Source organism: Trichomonas vaginalis, chromosome IV (assembly GCF_026262505.1).
Source record: "Trichomonas vaginalis G3 chromosome IV, whole genome shotgun sequence".
Taxonomy (NCBI): Eukaryota; Parabasalia; order Trichomonadida; family Trichomonadidae; genus Trichomonas; species Trichomonas vaginalis.
Window position 1 is genome coordinate 4649002 of NC_067206.1, and position 20424 is coordinate 4669425.

At 34.0% G+C, this 20424-nt stretch overlaps 11 protein-coding genes and 8 pseudogenes across 19 annotated transcripts, besides 5 other annotated features; 3 read left to right on the top strand and 16 right to left on the bottom strand.

The window, feature by feature from the left end:
• Window positions 1–244: part of a mobile genetic element that runs on past the window's edge.
• A 46-nt stretch (window positions 245–290) lies between these two features.
• Window positions 291–496: a terminal%2Cinverted (terminal inverted repeat of Maverick-1A transposon ID:TVAGG3_0030170).
• Window positions 291–20424: part of a mobile genetic element that runs on past the window's edge.
• On the bottom strand, window positions 497–823 carry TVAGG3_0030180 (uncharacterized protein; the record flags this gene model as incomplete). Its single annotated transcript, XM_051220409.1, has 1 exon — window positions 497–823. One exon carries the CDS (start codon window positions 821–823, stop codon window positions 497–499), a length of 327 nt encoding a protein of 108 aa, XP_051105395.1.
• TVAGG3_0030190 (uncharacterized protein) lies at window positions 983–1201 on the bottom strand (the record flags this gene model as incomplete). The annotated part of the gene is made up of 1 exon (XM_051220410.1): window positions 983–1201. The coding sequence occupies one exon, from the start codon at window positions 1199–1201 to the stop codon at window positions 983–985; it is 219 nt and encodes a 72-aa protein (XP_051105396.1).
• Window positions 1275–1517, bottom strand: TVAGG3_0030200 (kinase C, putative-related family; the record flags this gene model as incomplete). The annotated part of the gene is made up of 1 exon (XM_051220411.1): window positions 1275–1517. One exon carries the CDS (start codon window positions 1515–1517, stop codon window positions 1275–1277), a length of 243 nt encoding a protein of 80 aa, XP_051105397.1.
• Window positions 2060–2737: a terminal%2Cinverted (terminal inverted repeat of Maverick-1A transposon ID:TVAGG3_0030210).
• Window positions 2060–20424: part of a mobile genetic element that runs on past the window's edge.
• On the bottom strand, window positions 3516–3875 carry TVAGG3_0030220 (uncharacterized protein; the record flags this gene model as incomplete). The annotated part of the gene is made up of 1 exon (XM_051220412.1): window positions 3516–3875. The coding sequence occupies one exon, from the start codon at window positions 3873–3875 to the stop codon at window positions 3516–3518; it is 360 nt and encodes a 119-aa protein (XP_051105398.1).
• TVAGG3_0030230 lies at window positions 4211–5090 on the bottom strand (annotated as a pseudogene). Its single transcript has one exon. A coding segment is annotated over exon 1 (880 nt).
• Window positions 5118–5546, bottom strand: TVAGG3_0030240 (uncharacterized protein; the record flags this gene model as incomplete). The annotated part of the gene is made up of 1 exon (XM_051220413.1): window positions 5118–5546. The coding sequence occupies one exon, from the start codon at window positions 5544–5546 to the stop codon at window positions 5118–5120; it is 429 nt and encodes a 142-aa protein (XP_051105399.1).
• On the top strand, window positions 5592–5852 carry TVAGG3_0030250 (uncharacterized protein; the record flags this gene model as incomplete). The annotated part of the gene is made up of 1 exon (XM_051220414.1): window positions 5592–5852. One exon carries the CDS (start codon window positions 5592–5594, stop codon window positions 5850–5852), a length of 261 nt encoding a protein of 86 aa, XP_051105400.1.
• Window positions 6832–7407, bottom strand: TVAGG3_0030260 (organellar and viral DNA polymerase type B; the record flags this gene model as incomplete). Its single annotated transcript, XM_051220415.1, has 1 exon — window positions 6832–7407. The coding sequence occupies one exon, from the start codon at window positions 7405–7407 to the stop codon at window positions 6832–6834; it is 576 nt and encodes a 191-aa protein (XP_051105401.1).
• Window positions 7688–8568, bottom strand: TVAGG3_0030270 (annotated as a pseudogene). The gene has a single exon. A coding segment is annotated over exon 1 (881 nt).
• Window positions 9691–10266, bottom strand: TVAGG3_0030280 (annotated as a pseudogene). Its single transcript has one exon. A coding segment is annotated over exon 1 (576 nt).
• TVAGG3_0030290 (uncharacterized protein) lies at window positions 11109–11582 on the top strand (the record flags this gene model as incomplete). Its single annotated transcript, XM_051220416.1, has 1 exon — window positions 11109–11582. One exon carries the CDS (start codon window positions 11109–11111, stop codon window positions 11580–11582), a length of 474 nt encoding a protein of 157 aa, XP_051105402.1.
• Window positions 12130–12698, bottom strand: TVAGG3_0030300 (annotated as a pseudogene). The gene has a single exon. A coding segment is annotated over exon 1 (569 nt).
• Window positions 12996–13382, bottom strand: TVAGG3_0030310 (annotated as a pseudogene). Its single transcript has one exon. A coding segment is annotated over exon 1 (387 nt).
• On the bottom strand, window positions 13771–14328 carry TVAGG3_0030320 (organellar and viral DNA polymerase type B; the record flags this gene model as incomplete). The annotated part of the gene is made up of 1 exon (XM_051220417.1): window positions 13771–14328. The coding sequence occupies one exon, from the start codon at window positions 14326–14328 to the stop codon at window positions 13771–13773; it is 558 nt and encodes a 185-aa protein (XP_051105403.1).
• TVAGG3_0030330 lies at window positions 15308–16032 on the bottom strand (annotated as a pseudogene). Its single transcript has one exon. A coding segment is annotated over exon 1 (725 nt).
• TVAGG3_0030340 (phage tail repeat-like family) lies at window positions 16073–16555 on the bottom strand (the record flags this gene model as incomplete). Its single annotated transcript, XM_051220418.1, has 1 exon — window positions 16073–16555. The coding sequence occupies one exon, from the start codon at window positions 16553–16555 to the stop codon at window positions 16073–16075; it is 483 nt and encodes a 160-aa protein (XP_051105404.1).
• Window positions 16624–17674, bottom strand: TVAGG3_0030350 (annotated as a pseudogene). The gene has a single exon. A coding segment is annotated over exon 1 (1051 nt).
• TVAGG3_0030360 (uncharacterized protein) lies at window positions 19009–19773 on the top strand (the record flags this gene model as incomplete). Its single annotated transcript, XM_051220419.1, has 1 exon — window positions 19009–19773. The coding sequence occupies one exon, from the start codon at window positions 19009–19011 to the stop codon at window positions 19771–19773; it is 765 nt and encodes a 254-aa protein (XP_051105405.1).
• Window positions 19970–20416, bottom strand: TVAGG3_0030370 (annotated as a pseudogene). The gene has a single exon. A coding segment is annotated over exon 1 (447 nt).

Here is a 20424-nt window from a genome sequence, read left to right on the forward strand (position 1 = left end):
AGTCTGTTATTTCAGAAGATGTATGTGTATGTCCAACGTCACTTTTCCTGTTTAAGGTTTCTTGTAAGTTTGTAATATTTGCAATGGTATGTGTATGTCCAACGTCACTTTTCCTGTTTAAGGTTTCTTGTAAGTTTGTAATATTTGCAATGGTATGTGTATGTCCAACGTCACTTTTCCTGTTTAAGGTTTCTTGTAAGTTTGTAATATCAGATATAGAATGTGTATGAGTCTTATCTGCTTTTGTCTCTAATGTTTCCTTAAGACTTGGTATTTGGTTAATATAATGTAGTTAGTATACAAGTCTCGTGTACAGAGGCACTGCGAGCCTCCTTACCCATTATATGTGAATTTGACACTTTACAAAACCGTTAACGTATATTTTACAACACAAACGACAACACTAACTTAACCTTAAATATTTATAAAGCCGCCAACCACTTCACCTCACTAACGTTTTCACAAACGACTTCACTACTGTAAAAAATAAACATTCTCACTTACAAAAGTATTGCAACTCTTCCCATTGCTGTGCTTCACACAATACTTCATATTCTTCAGTATCGCTGCTGTCGCTCCAATCGTCAGAGTCAAAGTCACTGTCAAAATAAATGTTAGTAAGTTTTGACAAAGCTAATGAAACACGTTTACCGTTTGTATCGTATGCTTGTATAAACTTTCCATTCTTCATTCCTTCATAAACGCTCAAACTAACTTTACCCTTTCTCCCTCGTATCTGATAGAATGTATTTTCACGAGGAACGAAGAACAAATTCTTGAACTCATGACCGTTGTAGTTTGTTATCTCAATAGTTTTCGTCATTTATATAAAAATAAAATAAAAATAATTTTAAAAATAAAATAAAAAATAAATGATATTACTACCTTCACGCGTATGAAAAACATAGCACAATAAATTTAGTGAAGTGGTGAATCTCACCTCTTTTTTCACCCGGTTTTTTACCCTGTTGAATTCATTGCTTTATAACTCACTGTCGTCTGCTTTCTCCAACTCTTCTAACTTCTTCTTAAGTTCAGCAATGTTGTCCTCATGAAGTTTAATCTTTCTCAAAATTCCTTCTTTATCTAATGGTTGCTTTATCTTTCTAAACTGAACTCTACCATCCTTCATAGTATGAATGTAAAAACCTTCTGGAATAGTTCCTGATTTAATGTATTCTACCAAGAACTTTTGTTTCATTGCTTCAGTTACTTTATTTGTCATTTCAATCAAATAAAAATTTTAATATTAAATAAAAATAACGTTATTTTTTTCAGTAAGGAAACGCAGGAGTTTTACGATTTATTTGAGGAGTAGGTTCTGGTTTAAATGTTGGAGTCGGTTTAGGAGTTGACTTTTGAACAGGAGTTTGTACTTCCATAGGTTCAGGAGTCATTGAAGGTTTTGCTTGTGAAGGCGTTGGTTTTGACGTTGGTTTTGGCGAAGGTGTTGGAGTTTGTTTAACTTCAGCTACTTCAGTATTATTTACAACATTTGCTTTATTTCTTTTCAACATCATAACTGCTCCTGCTGTAGCTAGCAAAACCTAGTGGGAGACCATATCTTATATAAGGACTTGACCAAATGCTATTTTTGACAGGAGCTGGTGGAACACCTAACCTTGGTGAGACTGCTCTTTGCCATTGTGCAGCTCGTAAGAAATATTCAATAGGTGCTCCATAATCGTTTGGTAAAGTTTGTTTCATAGATGGTGAAGGTTCACGAGAGCTTGATGAAGAACTCATTTATAAGCTTTAAAAATAAACGTTCATCCTTTATTCCTCACTGTCGTCCGTAGCTAAGTATAGTCATCTAATCTTATTATGGGATGCCATTAGCACGCACCTGAATGGCAAAGCAACAATCCCTCATAAATCCAATAAGTGGCTTTGGTACATTTTCAGTTGCTAGTTCAATAGGTCCTTTAACAGACAATTTGTATGTTATTGGAAGCAGTAGATGTTTGACCTTGCTGGAGCAAAAGTCCACTTCTGTTGGAAACCACATAAAGAAATGTGTGTTGTCATAGCTATCCCATTTATGTTCCACACTACCATCAGTTAGTATACATATCATGTGTACGGAGGCACTGCGCGCCTCCTTACCCTTGATATGTGAATTTGACACTTTACGAAACCGTTAACGTATATTTTACAACACAAACGACAACACTAACTTAACCTTAAATATTTACAAAGCCACCAACCATTCACCTCACTACGGTAAAAATAAACGTTCCTCACTTACAAAAGTATTGCAACTCCTCCCATTGCTGTGCTTCACATAACAGCTCATAATCTTCTGACTCACTTTCTTCTTCATATAGGTCAAAATCACTGTCAAAATAAATGTTAGTAAGTTTTGACAAAGCTAATGAAACACGTTTACCGTTTGTATCGTATGCTTGTATAAACTTTCCATTCTTCATTCCTTCATAAACGCTCAAACTAACTTTACCCTTTCTCCCTCGTATCTGATAGAATGTATTTTCACGAGGAACGAAGAACAAATTCTTGAACTCATGACCGTGTGTAGTTGTTATCTCAATAGTTTTCGTCATTTATATAAAAATAAAAATAAAATAATTTTAAAAATAAAATAAAAAATAAATGATATTACTACCTTCACGCGTATGAAAACATAGCACAAAAATAAATTTAGGTGAAGTGGTGAAATCTCACCTCTTTTTTCACCTCTTTTTTTCACCCTGTTGAATTCATTGCTTTATAACTCACTGTCGTCTGCTTTCTCCAACTCTTCTAACTTCTTCTTAAGTTCAGCAATGTTGTCCTCATGAAGTTAATCTTTCTAAAAATTCCTTCTTTATCTAATGGTTGTTTTATCTTTCTAAACTGAACTCTACCATCCTTCATAGTATGAATGTAAAAACCTTCTGGAATAGTTCCTGATTTAATGTATTCTACCAAAACTTTTGTTTCATTGCTTCAGTTACTTTATTTGTCATTTCAATCAAATAAAAATTTTAAATATTAAATAAAAATAACGTTATTTTTTCAGTAAGGAAACGCAGGAGTTTTACGATTTATTTGAGGAGTAGGTTCTGGTTTAAATGTTGGAGTCGTTTAGGAGTTGACTTTTGAACAGGAGTTTGTACTTCCATAGGTTCAGGAGTCATTGAAGGTTTTTGCTTGTGAAGGCGTTGGTTTTGACGTTGGTTTTGGCGAAGGTGTTGGAGTTTGTTTAACTTCAGCTACTTCAGTATTATTTACAACATTTGCTTTATTTCTTTTCAAACATCATAACTGCTCCTGCTGTAGCTAGCAAACCTAGTGGGAGACCATATCTTATATAAGGACTTGACCAAATGCTATTTTTGACAGGAGCTGGTGGAACACCTAACCTTGGTGAGACTGCTCTTTGCATTGTGCAGCTCGTAAGAAATATTCAATAGGTGCTCCATAATCGTTTGGTAAAGTTTGTTTCATAGATGGTGAAGTTCACGAGAGCTTGATGAAGAACTCATTTATAAGCTTTAAAAATAAACGTTCATCCTTTATTCCTCACTGTCGTCCGTAGCTAAGTTATAGTCATCTAATCTTATTATGGGGATGCCATTAGCACGCACCTGAATGGCAAAGCAACAATCCCTCATAAATCCAATAAGTGGCTTTGGTACATTTTCAGTTGCTAGTTCAATAGGTCCTTTAACAGACAATTTGTATGTTATTGGAGCAGTAGATGTTTGACCTTGCTGGAAGCAAAAGTCCACTTCTGTTGGAAAACCACATAAGAAATGTGTGTTGTCATAGCTATCCCATTTATGTTCCACACTACCATCATCCACCAATGACCTCATAACATCTTCATTAAATCCTATCATATCATTGTTTGTATTGCAAGCGTTCGCAACCATTTCATAAAATACAGGTCCATATGATTTTTCAGGTTCTGCAGGCATATTTCCATAAGCTCCCATGGAAAGCTGAAGATATTTAAACTTAGGGTTCTCAAAATTAACATAATAGTTGTCTTTCTTTCTAAATAGTACCCAAATACTTTTAACATTAATAGGCGTATAAGCTGCTGTAAATGTTGCACTTGAACTATCTGTATTCTTTGAGAATGAACCGTCCATAGGAATCCAATCCATAACTTTAACAGGAAAACATAAAGCCTCGTTTGTATAATGTTCTACAAGTTCTGTATAAATGTTAGGGTCTAAAGAGAATGATTTTGGATGAATGAAACATTCATTAAAATCCATCTTTGTTCGAAATAGTTTCTGGGTTACAGTTGTAATAGTAACTGTTCCACTAGCTTCTACTGCCTTCGTTATCATAGTGAATGGTTCATTCCATGGAACAAATTTATTTGTCGGTGGATTTGAATCTGAAGCAAATGCAACTTTAAGAGTTGGATTGAAAGCAATGATATCATTTACAGATATAGATGTGCATTGTAAGGCGTCGCTACTGAACTTTACTTTAAGCTGAATGTTACCACCAAATGCAGGAATAAATCTTATAGCTTCTAATGGTAAAAACTTTCTAACAGGAATTCTTAAACGAAGCTTAAAATCAAATGATTTTCCTGCTGTAATTGGACCACTAACAATTTGTCCTGTTCTGCATGTTCCCGAATGACTCCATACATCTTCATGTCGAGTCTTTGAGAAAACATCTACTTTCTTTATTTGTTCGGTAGTTTGTGAGTTTGAAGTTATATATGCTTCTTCTCTTGCGTTGTCTTGAGAATATACGATACGACCATTTGCAAGGATTTGATATCCAGCAACTGCATAGAAAGCGTCATCGAAACCAATCCAAAATCCTGGTGGGTTTGTTTTATTGGAACCTGAACCAATTTCTTTATCTACAATAAATTGACCTTCCATTTTATACGTAATGAATGTATTGTAAAGGTCCAACATATTTTCACCAGGAGGTGAGAGATTGAATGTTACCCATGTGTTATCTTTAGCAGTTCCAGGTTGTGATGGAATCTTTGCGTCAGAATATTTTCTATTAGTGTCACCAATTTGAACTGCATTGTCTATGATATCGAAATATGAGCGAATCTGATGAATATGCTCTGCTGGAGTAAATTCGTTTAACTGTTCGTTCTGCATGTATTTACTTCGGATAAAAATATCTATTTACTTCATTATTCTCACTCTTCTTCTTGGCATTCGTGGTGGAAGTTGTTTCTTGACATTTTCAATGAACTGTACATTCTCTTTTGTCTCAACTTCTTTCACTGGTGGGTCAGGGTTCTTTGACTCGGTTTGTTTTTCAATGAAATTCACGAACTTTGCAATAAGCTCTTGGTTCGTTATTGAAAGTACATCTGGCTTCTTTTCTTCTTGTTCTATTGACTTTTCAGTTTGAATAGAAGGTTTTATATGGGCTTCGCCCTCGGTGCCATACACCTTAATGTTGTCGCTTTCTGCATTCGCTAATGGAACCTTTCTTTTTCTTACGTATATTTTACCATCTTTACTCTGACTTACGTAATAGAAAGGATGTTGTATTCCTCTTGCGTCATTTAATATAATAGACTCTCGCTCTGATTTTGACAAGCTCATTTTACATCGGTTAAAGTTTTAATTTTGTTTTTTATCTGCAGTCAAATGACTCAGACAAACCCTACGGACAAGACCCAAGGGGTCATAGATGTTGAAGCATTGAAGAAAGAAATTCGCGAGCAAATTTTATCCGAACTGAAGGAACAAAAACAAGAACAAAAGCCAGAGAGACCAAAGAGAAAACTTAGTGAAAAACAACTAGCTGCATTAGCTGCTGGAAGACAAAAGAACCCACGTTTGCTGGCAAAGAAAGCTAGAGAAGAAGCAAAAGCAAAAGCTAAAGAAGCTGAAGCAAAGAAAGAGTAAATGGTTTATTTTTATCCGAATTAAATGTATAGACAAATACCTTTAACTGTTGCGTTCAGTAGTGAAAACCCTGACGTCAAAATAAAGGGGAAAAGAGTAACGTTTAAGTTTCCAACAGACTGGATTGTGAACATAAATGAAGAGAAGTACATTGGCATAACATCTATGTATATAACACGTGCTTTCAGAAAGGTTGACTTTATACTTCAAGTCGAGATAGAAAATGACGAACAGTCTTTAAGCGCCCAAAACATTCACATATACAAATACTTTAAAGACGATACAACATTGTTGCAATGTATGATTTCATTTAATGAGATGTTCGAGAAAAAGTTCAACATTGAAGTACAAACTTTACAGCCTTTACGTGAGTTTCTTGCACAACTGAAAGAAGAAGGTAGTCAGCCACAACTTATAGACTTTCATTATGAATTTAATGAAATGAAGATGGAACTCATGACTGTCAGTTTGTTATATATTCACCATTCAATGAAGTAGCTAAAGAGAAAGAAAATCCATTACGTATAAGATTTCAAATCTCTGAATCCAATGAAGACTTCATGTTTTCATTATATGCAATGCTTCCGAGGAAAAATGAATTTTCAAAGATTGTAACACCTGGCATTTGGGATAGAAAGCAAGCTATATTATATTCAAACTTAAGTAAGGGAGTTGAAAATGAGTTCATTGGTCATACAAGAACTTCACCACTTCCTAACCCTAAATACTATAAATTAACTGGCTTCAATCGTGAGTTTTGGATAGACATGTTCTCCACTCATGACCATAACTGCCCAGTGTTCTTACCTCCAGACCATAAGGACTGTCTCTACATTGAAGCACAACTCTTAAACTCTACCATCGCAGTATTGTAAATGACCACATGGGCTTCGCCTTGCCGCTAGCGGCTTATTTTTATCACGAATGACCTCATTGCTGACAAAAATAAATGACCTTATTATTTTTCTCATTCATGACCTCAGAACTTAAGCTTTCTTATGAATGAAGTCTTAGTCTGAATAGAAAAGTTAAACTTTTCAGCAAAGCAAGGACTAGAAGACTTACATAAGTCAAATCCAATCTCTTGACCGTCATAAAGTGCTTTGTAAAGTTTCATTAAACTGAACTCATAGTCTTTGTCATATGTTCCAACAGGTATGTGAATGTTCTTATCTTCATTGTAATAGCATTGTATAGCTTCAGGAAACATTTCATTAGCTGTTAAAGCAAGGACGTCTTGTTTGACACCTTTGCAACGTGCATGGAATGCAACTTCATTTAAATCGTTAGTGAGTAAGTCTATGTAGGTCTTCTTTCCACAAAATATTGACTTGTATGCTAAACTTTGTTTTCCAGGTGTTATTTCTGCAAAGTCGCTATGAAATTGACCAAGGTTCTTTCCTATAAGTTCGCGACCGTATCTCTTCTTAAACTCTGCTGTAAGCTTTGGGATGTCTTCATTGAAAATATGCATGCTATCACAGTCCTGGTAAAATATTTGAAGACCCATATCTTCAGCAGTACAGAATACTTCACACATTATTCTCTTCGACATAGACAGAATGTTAACACCAAGTGGACAGAAGTTAAAGTGTCTGCAAATGCTTTTCGTTAGCTTGAAAATAGTTTTATCTGAACCATCCAAACCTTCGAACTTCACTATATGGTTGTAGTTTCTGATGGCATATCTTATAGCATCTTTGTCATTTACTATGGTTATTTTTGACTCAATAGGAGATAGAATAGTTTTGCCATAAATACTGTTCAGAATGAGCTTTATATTTTCTTGCAAAGGATTTCCTTCTTTCTTATACTTTAACCTTAACTCAAACAACTTCTTTACTTCATCTCTTATTCTAATATCTCTGTTTCCATCGTAATAGTATCCTTGCAACACTTCACATTTGACACCTTGATATTTTATGAGGTCTTGTAATGTTATATGGTCAACATACATTAAACAGCAAGTGTTTGAACTTCTGGGAACGTTAAGTTCTGGATTTAGTTCAGGGTCACAAACTATTAAAGGAAAGTGTCTATGTATTCCAATCTCTGTTATCTTAATGAGAACAAAGAAGCCGGACATAAACTTTTCACCAATGGGTTCCTTTTGGTCGTCATCGAATAAATGTCTCATGAGATACTCTGTGCTTAACATCTCATCCTTCATAACCTTTGGAATACCTTCTAAAGTATAAAGTCTTGCTATAGCGGATGGATATAATGAAACAGCGTCGAAATCAGCAATGAGTTTCTTTTCGCTCTTTTGTTTCATGTTATCTGACAACATACATCTTCCACCTTGAATACAGCGTGAAATAAATTCTCTTGGTTTATTTGAGAGGTCATATAAATTTCCATTCGGGAAGTACACTCTGTTCTCAAATAATTTGTTAGCAATTGAACAAATACTAACGTAGTCATAAACGTTTAAATCAAACTCTTTCAATATGTCATTGCGGAACTTAACAAAACCTTCTCTTAAAATTCTTACATCTTGTTTGCAATAAAATGAGCTATATTTTTCTAAGTCGAAGTGGTTCTCATCTATTCTGCAACCTTTGATGGAATCTATGTTTTTCATGAATGTATCTGCATCCCGGATAAACTTACATGCTTCAGAAATGACACCAGTTCTGTTGTCATTTGCTAACAAAACACTGCTGTAGTAGTTGTATGGAAATACTTCTTTCGGTCCTGTTTGTAAGTTAAACATAGCAGGAAATAGTTTAAGCTTCTTATTTATAACACTGTAAGAGTCTTTTATAATAATTGCCCGTCCTTTATATAAGCCAGTTATTTGCATTGTTCGTGAACCTTTAATGATGGGAGTTCCTTTCACTTCTGTCATGTGTCTTAAGATGAAGTTTATATCATAACTGAGGTTATGGAAATATATTAAACTCTTGTCAGGAAGTCGCTCCAAAAATTCTGTTGCACAGTTCTGACCCCAAATGCTTTCACTCACTGAACCATCTTCACTGTCATAACAGATGTTAAAAGCTTTATGAAAGCCATCGGTACTGCACTCAAAGTCAGCAAAGAAAACGTGCTCAGGAATGAACTTGCACTTATTTTTATTTACTTCTTTTGACTCGGCTTTCTTCTTCAGTTGTACACAATACTTTGGAGCATATGTCAAATCTTTAAATGGTGCAAGGTTCTGTTTATATAAGTCAGTAGTATATGTGAAAAGTTCTCCATAAGAAATAGGTTCGAAATATTTGCACTCCCACAATGTTTTCATAACATCCCATAACGGTGTTGTTCTATCCATGCGAACAATGTATTTACCATCTCTCATTGTATATATTTTCATCTGTTTTTCAATGTTCATTCCACCACAAGCTTTGAGAATTTCTATATAGTTGCGAATGAAATATGTTGTCATTGGAAGTCTTTCATTTAGCATGTAGTGGTCTTCAACAAGAAGTAAGTCAATAGTTCTAACAGTTTCACATTCTTTTGGTATGTATCTCTTTATTTCATTATGTCTTGAGTCATTGAAATAACCAATGGTAACATTAAATGCTATACCTGTTGCGTCAGAAATTTCTTGTACTTTACTTTGAGGAAAGTCTCTAACACGAATGACTTCTCTCATGTGGTCAATAGTTTCTTCATCTACTCCAGCCTGAATGCAAGCATAAACGAAACAATTGTCTTCTGTCATAAGTGCTGCAGTTCTTTTGTTCAATTCATTGAAAATTTGGTAGCGCTCAAGATTTATAGGTAATGTGCAAAGATACTTCCAGAACTGACCGCTTCTCTTCTTATAAAACTTCTTTTCACCAAGGATTTCATTCCAGAAGTCATCTATATCTTGTTTATCTCCTGTTTGTTTAAGTCTGTTCAATAATCTTTTCTGTCTTTCTGTCAGTGTGCTTTCATCTCTATATGGTCGCTTCTGTGGCTTTCCTTTCTTAACATCTGACATCGTTAAGCCTTCATATTCTGTTAAATCATACATCTTTATTTCAGTAAGATTCTTTATGTTTGTCAAGAAGAAGTCATAGTGCATTTCAACAATACCTGCAGCATTTGCTTCTATCTCTGATATAAAGTTCTCCTTCAAGAGCTGATGTAGTAATGTTCCAATATTATTGAGGTTTAACGTAGAACATTCATACTTTCCACCAAGTTTATAACATACCATCCATCTCTGTTGGGAGTTTATTTTAATCTTCTCTAAGAGTCTCATGAAAACCTTACCGAAATGTTTGTGTAAATATTCTCTGTTTGGTTCATCTAAAGCTTCGATGTTAAAGTCAATGAGTCTATTGCCTGACTTCACATTTCTCTTCCTATTCTCTTCATCTTTCTTTAACCATCTCTCACCTTCTTTTGGTTTGTCGTCAATGGAACGAATGACATCGTTAGCTTTACGAACTTGTTCTATAGCACTTTTAAACATCTCTCTTCTCTGTTGTTTCAGTGTGTCGTCTCTTCTTCTTGTTTCACCAACGTTTGCATTTGTTATGTCAAACATTTCTCTTCTTACTTCATGAGGTACTGAACGTCTATGATATAAGTCAATAGCAATGTCATTTAAAGGAAATGCTATTGCATGAACTTCGTCCTCGCCGCGTTGCGGCTTTATGAACTCATGAATTCTATCATAACTTATTGCACCATTATAGTCATTGAGGATGTCAGCGAGTGCCTTTTTGTTTGTTGCGTAATGCTTTGCAACATCTATATTAGCTTCTGTAAGAAGTTGTTTTATTTCCGAGTGTTCTAACTTAGACAACTTCCGATACATCTTTAGTAGGAAATAAAAAAATATTTTTTGAAAAAATTAGATTAGATTTTTAAAAAATATTTCACTCAATAAATTTTATGTTCACATATGCAGCCTCAGAAGTTCGAATAAGATATTTTACAAAATCTTTATATAAAGCCTTTTCATTTATTCTGTGAAATCCGTCAGAAGTTTCATCTAAGTATATTTCTATTGATTGTGGAATTTTCTTTGATTTCTTCACTTTTATAAGAGGTTTTATATTTTGCAAGAATATATCCTTGGAATCTGGTCGATAACCGTTTTTTCTACAAAATTGTATATATTCTTTATATGTAGCCCTGTCATTTATTTTTACTTCTATATATGGAAATAGTGAGGGTTGTAAATAATAGACATCTAAATTGAAAAAGCTTCTTTCTGTCATCTTTTCTATCAGATAAAAAATATTTTTTGAAAAAATTAGATTAGATTTTTTAAGTTATTTTTCAAAATAATTTAATATTTTTATTTTAATGAAACACATGCAAGATTGCAAGTTCTTTTCATACAATGCTCTCGCTACTGCCATCAAGAATGAGTTCAGTAATGCTGCAAATGTTAATGTTATCTTTAACAAGAAGTTTGTGAAAGAATCTAAGTTTGGTCAGTATGTCAGACCATTAGCTATCGTCATTGACCGCAAACGTTATACTTCACAAGAGTTAGCAGTAGTTTTGAAACAAAAGAGTTTCTTCGTGAATGTCAAAGATACTCATTATACTGTCATAAAGAACTCTAACATTGACTTCTTCAGTATTGCTTTAAATCTTTCCGAACAGAAAGAATATAAGAAGGGTGAAACAAATGTGAAATATTATCCTTCATCTCTGAAGACAATAACGAACAAAGATGTTATACAGAAATTCTTACCAAAGGTTGAAAAAGCTTCTATTGACATTGACGAAGGAAGTGAAATGGTTGAAGAAATAGACCCTGAAGCTATTTAAGCAAAAATATATTTTTGGTTAGTCTTCATATCGATATTTTACAACAATTCCCCAATGTATAAACTTTTCATACGCTTTTTCATAAGCTTTATATACCTTCAGAAATTTTGCATAATCTTTAGAAGCATTTAGATATTGTTTAAATGCTTTGTATGTCTTCAGAAATTTTGCATAATCTTTTACATGTTGTTCGTTCTCTTCTTCTGTCATGAGTTCCGAATATTCTAAATTCATGTTCTTTCATATGAGATAAAATTTTATAAAAAAATAAAATTAGCTTAGATTTTTTTATTCTTCCTCTTTGAAGTTGTCGAAATATTCTGTTATCTTTTCCTTCAGTAATGTTAAGTCTTCTTTGAATGTAAGTATTGTGCAACCTTTGATGTCATAGTGTGTTTGAGGAAGAGTATTTTTGACAATTTCCTTTATTTGCTCATTCGGTGTCATTGAAATCGGTAAGTTTTCACGATAGAACCAGTTTCTGTCAGATTTATATATTTTAGCTAAGTCGTAAAAGCTTTTGTTGTTTCTTCTGACTAAATGCAACATAACCATATCTCTATCTTCTTCTTTCTCCAACTCTTCAGCGTAAATCATATACTTATAACTCTTTTCCTTTCCTTTTGGTACTGAACGTGGTATTCTTTTCTGTATGCTTTTGTCTTTGGATTCAATGACTTCATCTTTTGCTTGAAGCTTCTTTTCCATCTCTCCACGTTCTGCTTTATATAGTTCATCTAACATCATGAAAATATAACAAGCATAACGAGGTGAAGCCCACATTGCTACAGCATTTACTAAAAGTCTATGAACATAATAACCTTTCAAACCAGGAGCCAAATTCTTGCGATTTTCGAATGGAATCTCTTCTCTCGGTTTTCCGAGGGAAGCAATCATATGAGGAAATTCTTCTAAAAGTTCTTTTGCCTGTTGGTTTTCAAACCAATGATATGCTTGCTTTGTAGAACGAAGAGCATTCATTATACTTTGCATTTGGTACATGTCATCTTTGACTGAACGAATGAGTCTCAATTGTTTGTTATACTGTATGTATTCGTATTCTTCATTTATGGCTTCATGAACGATAGCAGTTGTTGTGTTCTCTGATGTTGACATTACTGTCTTTACATACAAAATAAAAAAATAAATAAAAATAAAATTAGCCTTTTTTACATTATGACACGAAGTGAAGATTTGCACTTCGTCAAATTTTATTAAAAATTAGCCTTTTTTTTACATTATGACACGAAGTGAAGATTTGCACTTCGTCAAATTTTATTAAAAATTAGCCTTTTTTTACATGTATTTTTCAGCAACTTCGTCAAATTTTATTAAAAATTAGCCTTTTTTTTACATTATGACACGAAGTGAAGATTTGCACTTCGTCAAATTTTATTAAAAATTAGCCTTTTTTTACATGTATTTTTCAGCAACTTCGTCAAATAATTTTATAGCTTTATCTATCTCATCTACTTCAAACGTTTCTTTACCTTTTATGGGAGCACCATACATTTTCTCAAACTTTTCGAGTAGTTCTGTTTCTGCGGCTCTCATATCATTAACGAACACAACCTTGACTCTATTGACTGTAGAGTCATATCTTTGAGTTATATTATATGTCCTTCCTATCTTATATCTTTTTGTGTTGAAGTCCTTCGGTTTCTGAACGATGTAAAGTAAGCCTTCACTGCAACGTTCCGTATCGAATGAACCATAAGTTATGAAGTTATATCCAACAACTGGGTCAATCCATAACAAAATTATTGGTATAAGACTTTTGTCGATGAGATATGCTGTAGTTCCATAGAATCTTACTGATATCATAAGCTCAGGATTTCTTGTCAAAATTTTCTGAGTTGAAGCATTTCTAACCCAGTGGTTTGTTTTCTTTTCAGATGGTGTCAGAATGTCTGACAAAGAATATTTGTTGTATTTCTTTGAGTATCTTACGTTTAAATCACCGATTCTAACCACTTTGGTGTCATTGTCAATCTTTCTAACTGTTTCAAACTCAATGTTTGACATTACTGTCTTTACATACAAAATAAAAAAATAAATAAAAATAAAATTAGCGTTATTTTTCGAACTAATGAAATTCATGAAATTTGGTCATTTTTCAGTAAAAATATATTTTAGGTGAAGTGGTGAGATCTCACCTCTTTTTTCACCTCTTTTCTCACCTCTTTTTTCACAAGCGTTTTACATGAATTGTACGATGTATATTTGAAATCCTAAACAGTTTTGTAGCTTCTATTTCTTCTTTTAGTACATCGAATGTTTTAACAATGCCGAAAGTCTCTTTATATTTCTTCTTGACGTCAGACAGAAGGAAATCTTCTGCTGTTGGATAATTTTTATTAAGAAATGTCAACATGTCCATTTTATCTTCTGCTGGCTTTTCTGCTTCTTTCTTTAAGTCTGCATAGTCGTTTCGCATTCTTTCTATCTCTTTGACTGAGTAGTTATATTTTCTTATTGCTGCTTTACATTTAGAACATTGCGGGTTCATTTTTGCGTTATACATTGAAATTTGACCTGCTAGAACAACTAAGGCGTCAATTGCTCTCTTCATCTCAAACATAGCGGGTCTTAGTTGTTCATTCCATACTTTGCCTCTTCTATCTTTATCTCTTATTTCCCAAACACATTCAGCAACTAATGAAACAAAGTTATCGTAGGTCTTAAATTCTTCGGATTTGTAAAGGTCAGAAATATTTTTATAAACCATGTCGCAATCTTTGTCCATAACCTTATGGTTGCAATGAAAACCAAGGAATTCATAATTTACTTTACGTATGAATTTCTTAATTTCTACTGAGTCAGTTGTTTTGACTTCAATTTCGTCGAATTCAGGAATAGTTAGTTTTTGATGCTGAATTTCAGGTAGTTTAGGTAAATGGTCGATGAGGTCCTCCATTTCATAAAGATACTGTTCATTTGTTTCATCTTTCGCACTACAGTCTAAATTACTTGTTAAAAGTTCTTGCTTTATCTTCTGGATTTCTGTTTCAAAAGTATATGAAGGAGGAATAAAGCTTTTCATCTCTACCAACATTGACGTAGGATTCATGACTAGCGAGTTTGGTGCTGTAGTTGTTTGAATTGTTGTTGTGCCGATTGTTGAAATCATATCTTTTATACAAAATAAAAAAAATAAATAAAAATAAAACTAACTTTATTTTTTCTATCTTAAGGAAATTCATGAAAATTCAAGAGGTGAAAAAAGAGGTGAAAAAACAGGTGAGATCTCACCTCTTCACCTAAATTATATTTTTTGGTGTAAATTTATGACAAAAATAAATGGTACCATTAATGATATCATGACTGTTCTCATTCATGTCTGATTTACATCTAATGAAAAAGTTTAGAAGAATTTTCTTATTCTTTCTGGCATGTTTTTGTCTTTCCAATACTCCCGCTCTAATGGTCCCAGATGTGTTGGCTTTGACTCTCTCAAGTTCTTAGATGGTATAACATCTTCAACGCCTCCTTCATATCTTACTTTATAAGTGTCATCGTTTATGTTGTAGCCAAGTATTTCAATAACCACTCCTCGCTTTGCTTCGTCAATGGTTTCAGCAAGTTTGCCATTACTACTTTCGACTAATTTATGACGAGGATAAAATGCTATGGAGTCGTCAGCAGCTTTTATAAGATATCCATTACCTTGCGTAGAGTCTACGATATAATAATTTCGACTTAACCTTAAACGTTTCTTTGTCAACGGTTTGTCGTCAAGAACTACACGAACTTTTGTACCAGGAATGAGGGTAAATTGTGTTGAATTTCTGATATTTTGTGTTTGGCTTCGTTTCTTTTGTATATACTTTTCTTCTTGTTGTTGTGTCATTGAATTTGGTGTATGTCCTGTTGTAGAATGTGTTGAGGAATTGTAAACTTCGATGAAATGTTTCATTGTTTCTTCGGTAAAGTCTCGCTCTTGGTTTAAATCTCTGAGCGTTCTTATGAAGCGGTTTATGATGCCGAGTATGTTATGGTTATGGTCTTCAGTAGTGTAGTGAGTTATGTTATGCTTAATGAGAAAATCTGTGATTTCATTGCTGAGGTATGCACTGTCTTGGTCTGATGTTAAAGTACTTGGGCTATGTTCTGCTACAAACTTTTGTAAAACTCTTAACACTTCACGAGTTCCTTTATTTTTCATTGGATATGCATATGCTTTACGAGTGTTAACATTAATGAAGATGAGGAATGGTTTATGTCCTCCTTTTCTGCTTTGAATGAGAGTGTCAAATTGGTATGCGTCAGGAGTGTTGGAGTAAATTGGTAAAAAGTAGTCGTAAGGATTTATTTTTGTTTGATGTACAACATTTTTGTCAAAGAACCTTTTCACTTCAGCTCTGTTAGTAAATCCCCAACTCTTTGCAGCTTCATTGAATTTCTTAAAAGACCTCCATGGATGTTGTTCGAATACTTCTTTCAAGCTCATTTATGTAAAATTAAAGATTTTATTCTAGGCTCAAGCGCGTTCATTGAACGCGGTACCATGTGAATACAGTCATAAATGGTGGCATATAATCTGCACCCGAGCCTGTTGGATTTGTTGTGAAAGTATGGACATGATTTCCTCCTGGTTCAGTTGGTCGAAAAGTCTTTTTTGCTGAATTGTTATAAGATGGAGATAAAACGTCATTGCCAGCTTTATATTCTGAGTTGTATAATGGATGGTCTCTTAATGAGTGGCTATGGTCGCCAGAAAAGTTTGTAGTTCCTGTATGAGTGTGCGCAGGTAAGTTTGCTTCAGTAATTTTCTTCGAACCCCCTGTTTGCTTTGAAGAGTTAGCACAGTATAAGAATTTGTCTACAATCTGTTCCCAAGTACCAAAACCTAAAACTGTTTCTGGATTTGTTGAATTCATTGACGTATAAATAGAACCTATAGGATATAATGTTTGAAGTATTTCTGTCTTTAATGTTTGAAGCTCTGTTTTGTCAGCTTTCTTATCTAACATTGTTGGTAGTTCATATGCTTCAAAGTTTCTGGCATGATCTTCGATATTCCTGCAACTCTTATCTAAATTGTTAAGAGTATCTTTTACGCTTGTACTTGGATTTTCTAATGGTGCACTTGAACCAAGGTCAAAGTTCAATATTATGTCGTCTGCTCTAACAGTAGTGAAGGATTTATGTGTATGGTTCTTGTCAGCTTTCTTATCTAACATTGCTGGTAGTTCATATGCTTCAAAGTTTCTGGCATGATCTTCGATATTCCTGCAACTCTTATCTAAATTGTTAAGAGTATCTTTTACGCTTGTACTTGGATTTTCTAATGGTGCACTTGAACCAAGGTCAAAGTTCAATATTATGTCGTCTGCTCTAACAGTAGTGAAGGATTTATGTGTATGGTTCTTGTCGGCTTTACTGTCTAATGTAGCTTGAAGTTCATTTATATCGGAGATGTTGTGTTTATGAGATTTCAAAACTTTGTTCGTTGCTTCAAGTTCAACTTTGTCAGCTTTACTTTTAATAGCATCTTCAAACGTTATTTTTGACTTAACTCTCAAAGTAAATCTTGGTTCAACTAATACACCGTTAACATTGAAAGTAGAGGCATAAATTTCACCGGTATAACCAAATGCTTCTGGTGCTTTAGCTACATCATACTGTACAGTACAGCTTATGTCATAACCTTTAGCACGAATGTATTTATATCTTCTTTCATTAACATTTTTTGTCTTCGCTTCATCACTTCGTGTTAAATATCCATGGTAGTCCGTTATAATCTGTTCGTCTGAAGTTATATAATGAACGTGGTTCTTGTCCGCTTTACTATTTAATGTAGCTTGAAGTTCATTTATATCGGAGATATTGTGTTTATGTTCTTTATCTGCTTTTTCGGCTAATTTCTCTTCTATCTCATTTATTTCAAGTTCATGCCTACCACCACCTCCCGAAGAAGTATTTTTCTTCAGCTCTTGAAGAACGTCCACTTCGCCATCTTTGGTGTCAATAATGAGACTTTGAGTTAAAACCTTTCCTGTCTTAATGGATGTTTGTAAAACTTCTTCTTCACCGTGTTCGGGGTCATGGTCGTCATCATATCTTGTGAAATCAGAGATGTTGTCATACATTAAGCATATCTGTCTCAAAAGTTCTGCTATTTGAAACTGGAACGAAAGATATACAGAACTTTCATCATCTCCTAAAGTCAAGTCTGCTTTCTTAAGTATTTCTTGAATGTATGCAATGAGAACAGAGTACCTTGGAAAATATTCGAACAATATTTCATTAGCTGTTGGTTTTGGTGGTTCTTCTGGAGTTTCTGTTGTTTCAGTTCCTTCTGGAGTTTCTGTTGGAGTTTCTGCATTTCTTGACTTCAATGCTCTTGCTCTCAAAGACCTAAATGTTAGAGCACCGGGTTTTACAAAGGACTTTATAAATGCTTTAATAGTTCCTGGTAAGTTATTGTTAGCATTAAGTAAGTTCCTTATGCTTCCATCATGTACGTCCATAGCACTATGTAAAAAATCTATACTTTTCTTGTAGTCAGCAATAGACTGACTGTGATTTTTTAAAGATTTGTCAATACCTTTAAGCCAATCTTCATGCATGTCTGATACTGAGCCAAGAATATCATTTGCTTCCTTTAGTGTATTTTGTGCTTCTCGTAAAGTATCCAATCCCGTACGTGCATTGTTTGCTATACGTCTTACAGTATCTATTTGACTCCTTGTTTCTTGCATCCAACCAGATAAAGTTTTAATAGTATCCGAACCATTTGAAATGAAGTTCAAAGCATTTTTAACGTCATCTAAAACTTCTTCACCAAGTACTGCCCATATCTTTCCGATTTGGTATTGAAGAACTCCATATGAAGCAGCTGTTAAACCAGTATTTATAAGGTCCCATATCCATGATTTAGCAGTTTTTCCATCCTTTCCATCCTTTCCATCCAAACCGTTTTCGCCTTGAGGTCCTTGAATTCCTTGTATTCCTTGTGGTCCTTGTGGTCCAGTGTCACCCTTCTCTCCTTTCAGTTCATCTTTATGTTCGTTATAATATTCTAATGTCATAAGGTGTACATCATTACTGCTACCAGCAACGCCGAGAATTTGTTTCTCATTCATGACTAAATTCTTTAGGCATTTAATGTTGTCGTCAAATCGAAAGCTCTTTAACAATTCAATAAGAACATTCAGTACTTTCACTAATGAGGCATCTACTGTAGAATTTATATATTGCACCGTTCCATCATTTATGATGGGAACCTTGCTTGTTGTAATGAATGGGTCATAAGTGTTAAAAGTATCGAAATCAATGACTTTTTTAGTTTTTCCATCGTCAATGACTAAATCATTGCCTTCAATGGTTAAAGTTGAGTTTTCGTTTACTAGTTCATGTGCTCTTCTTGCTTCATTTGTTTCATACGCATATGCAGCAATAGTCATATTTTAATGAGAATAAAATGTTGTTCTATTTGCAAAGTACAGACCCAAACGAATACGGGACAGTAAAGCTTCAAACAAACTTAGGTCTTCAGAATGAAGCACTTGCTTTCAGAGTTGTTGACTTCAATACTATCGCAACTTTTGTCATAACTGACGAAACAGATTTCATAGAGATTGAAATAGATGACAAAAGAAGTTTTATAACATTTCCTAACAGAGCAGAGTATAGAATAGATAAAATTGCTGGAGTCATAGATACTCTCATAAATGAAGAAACTATTGACAACATAGATGTCGAACTCTCTTCTGAGGGAACATTGAAGTTCAGCAGCGAGAAAGAGTTTAAGATAACACGAATGAGTCATAGAGTACAACTTCTTTTGGGTGCATACCATATGACATTTCCTTTGAAAAGTGTTGACAAAACGATTGAGATGAAATCTGTTCCATACGTATGTTATGGCAATTGTTTGTACATTGAGTCAAAAATAGCTAATGTCACAGGTATTTCAGGAGTTAATAGTAAAGGTTCAGTAGAATATAAATCCTTCTGTTATGAAGTAAATTCAATGTTCATTCCAAACGTTCCTGTCATAGCAACTCATTTAGGTAAATGGGTTCGCATTAGTCCTCATAATTTGAAAGACATGCAATTCAGACTTGTTGACTTTCAAGGAGAGCCTGTAGAACTGAAGGCACCAGTGCGAATGACTGTTGAAGTTGACTTTTTAGAAAATATTAAATGCAACAGCTTACAAGAGAACTCAGAGCTAAAAATATAAAGTATGAATGTTATGTATTAGGTCATGAACTTTGGTTGTTGCTGTTTGATGAAACAAATGAGTTAGTTATGTCAGTCAAGAGAACAGAAAAATATTGTGTTAGTGAAAACTGCACCAAGTCAATAAGATTAGGTTTGCATTATGAAGATGAGTTCGATACTGTTGAAGAAGTTTTGGATAGATATTACAAATTGCTTTAATTTACTAAAACATATTTCAAACAAAGCTTATAGTAAGTAGATAGTTTTGTATACTCGTTCGAATATTTATACTTAAACTCAACTCCTGTAGTTCCTGGTGTTTCAATGATGCGGATGTTACCTATTTTCATAATATTGGCGTTTGACCACAGCATTCGATTTCAGGGTCGAGATAGTCAATGACACATTGCTTTCCTGTTATTCGTGATATAACATTTTCAAGGTCCTCCTTTGTTAGAATTATTTGGTTCTCTTATTATAAGATTTACCAAAAGCTTCTTATCGTCTTTGAGTAAAATTGTTTGGTATAACTGAAGAAGGTAATGGTCTACGTTATCTGAAGGATTTGTTTGAACATTTGTGTAAGGGTTGTCGTTGGCTTCTCTTGAAAGAATTTGGTCCAGTGGTGGATACTCTAACTTAACATCTGATGTAGCGTTTGCGTTGAAGC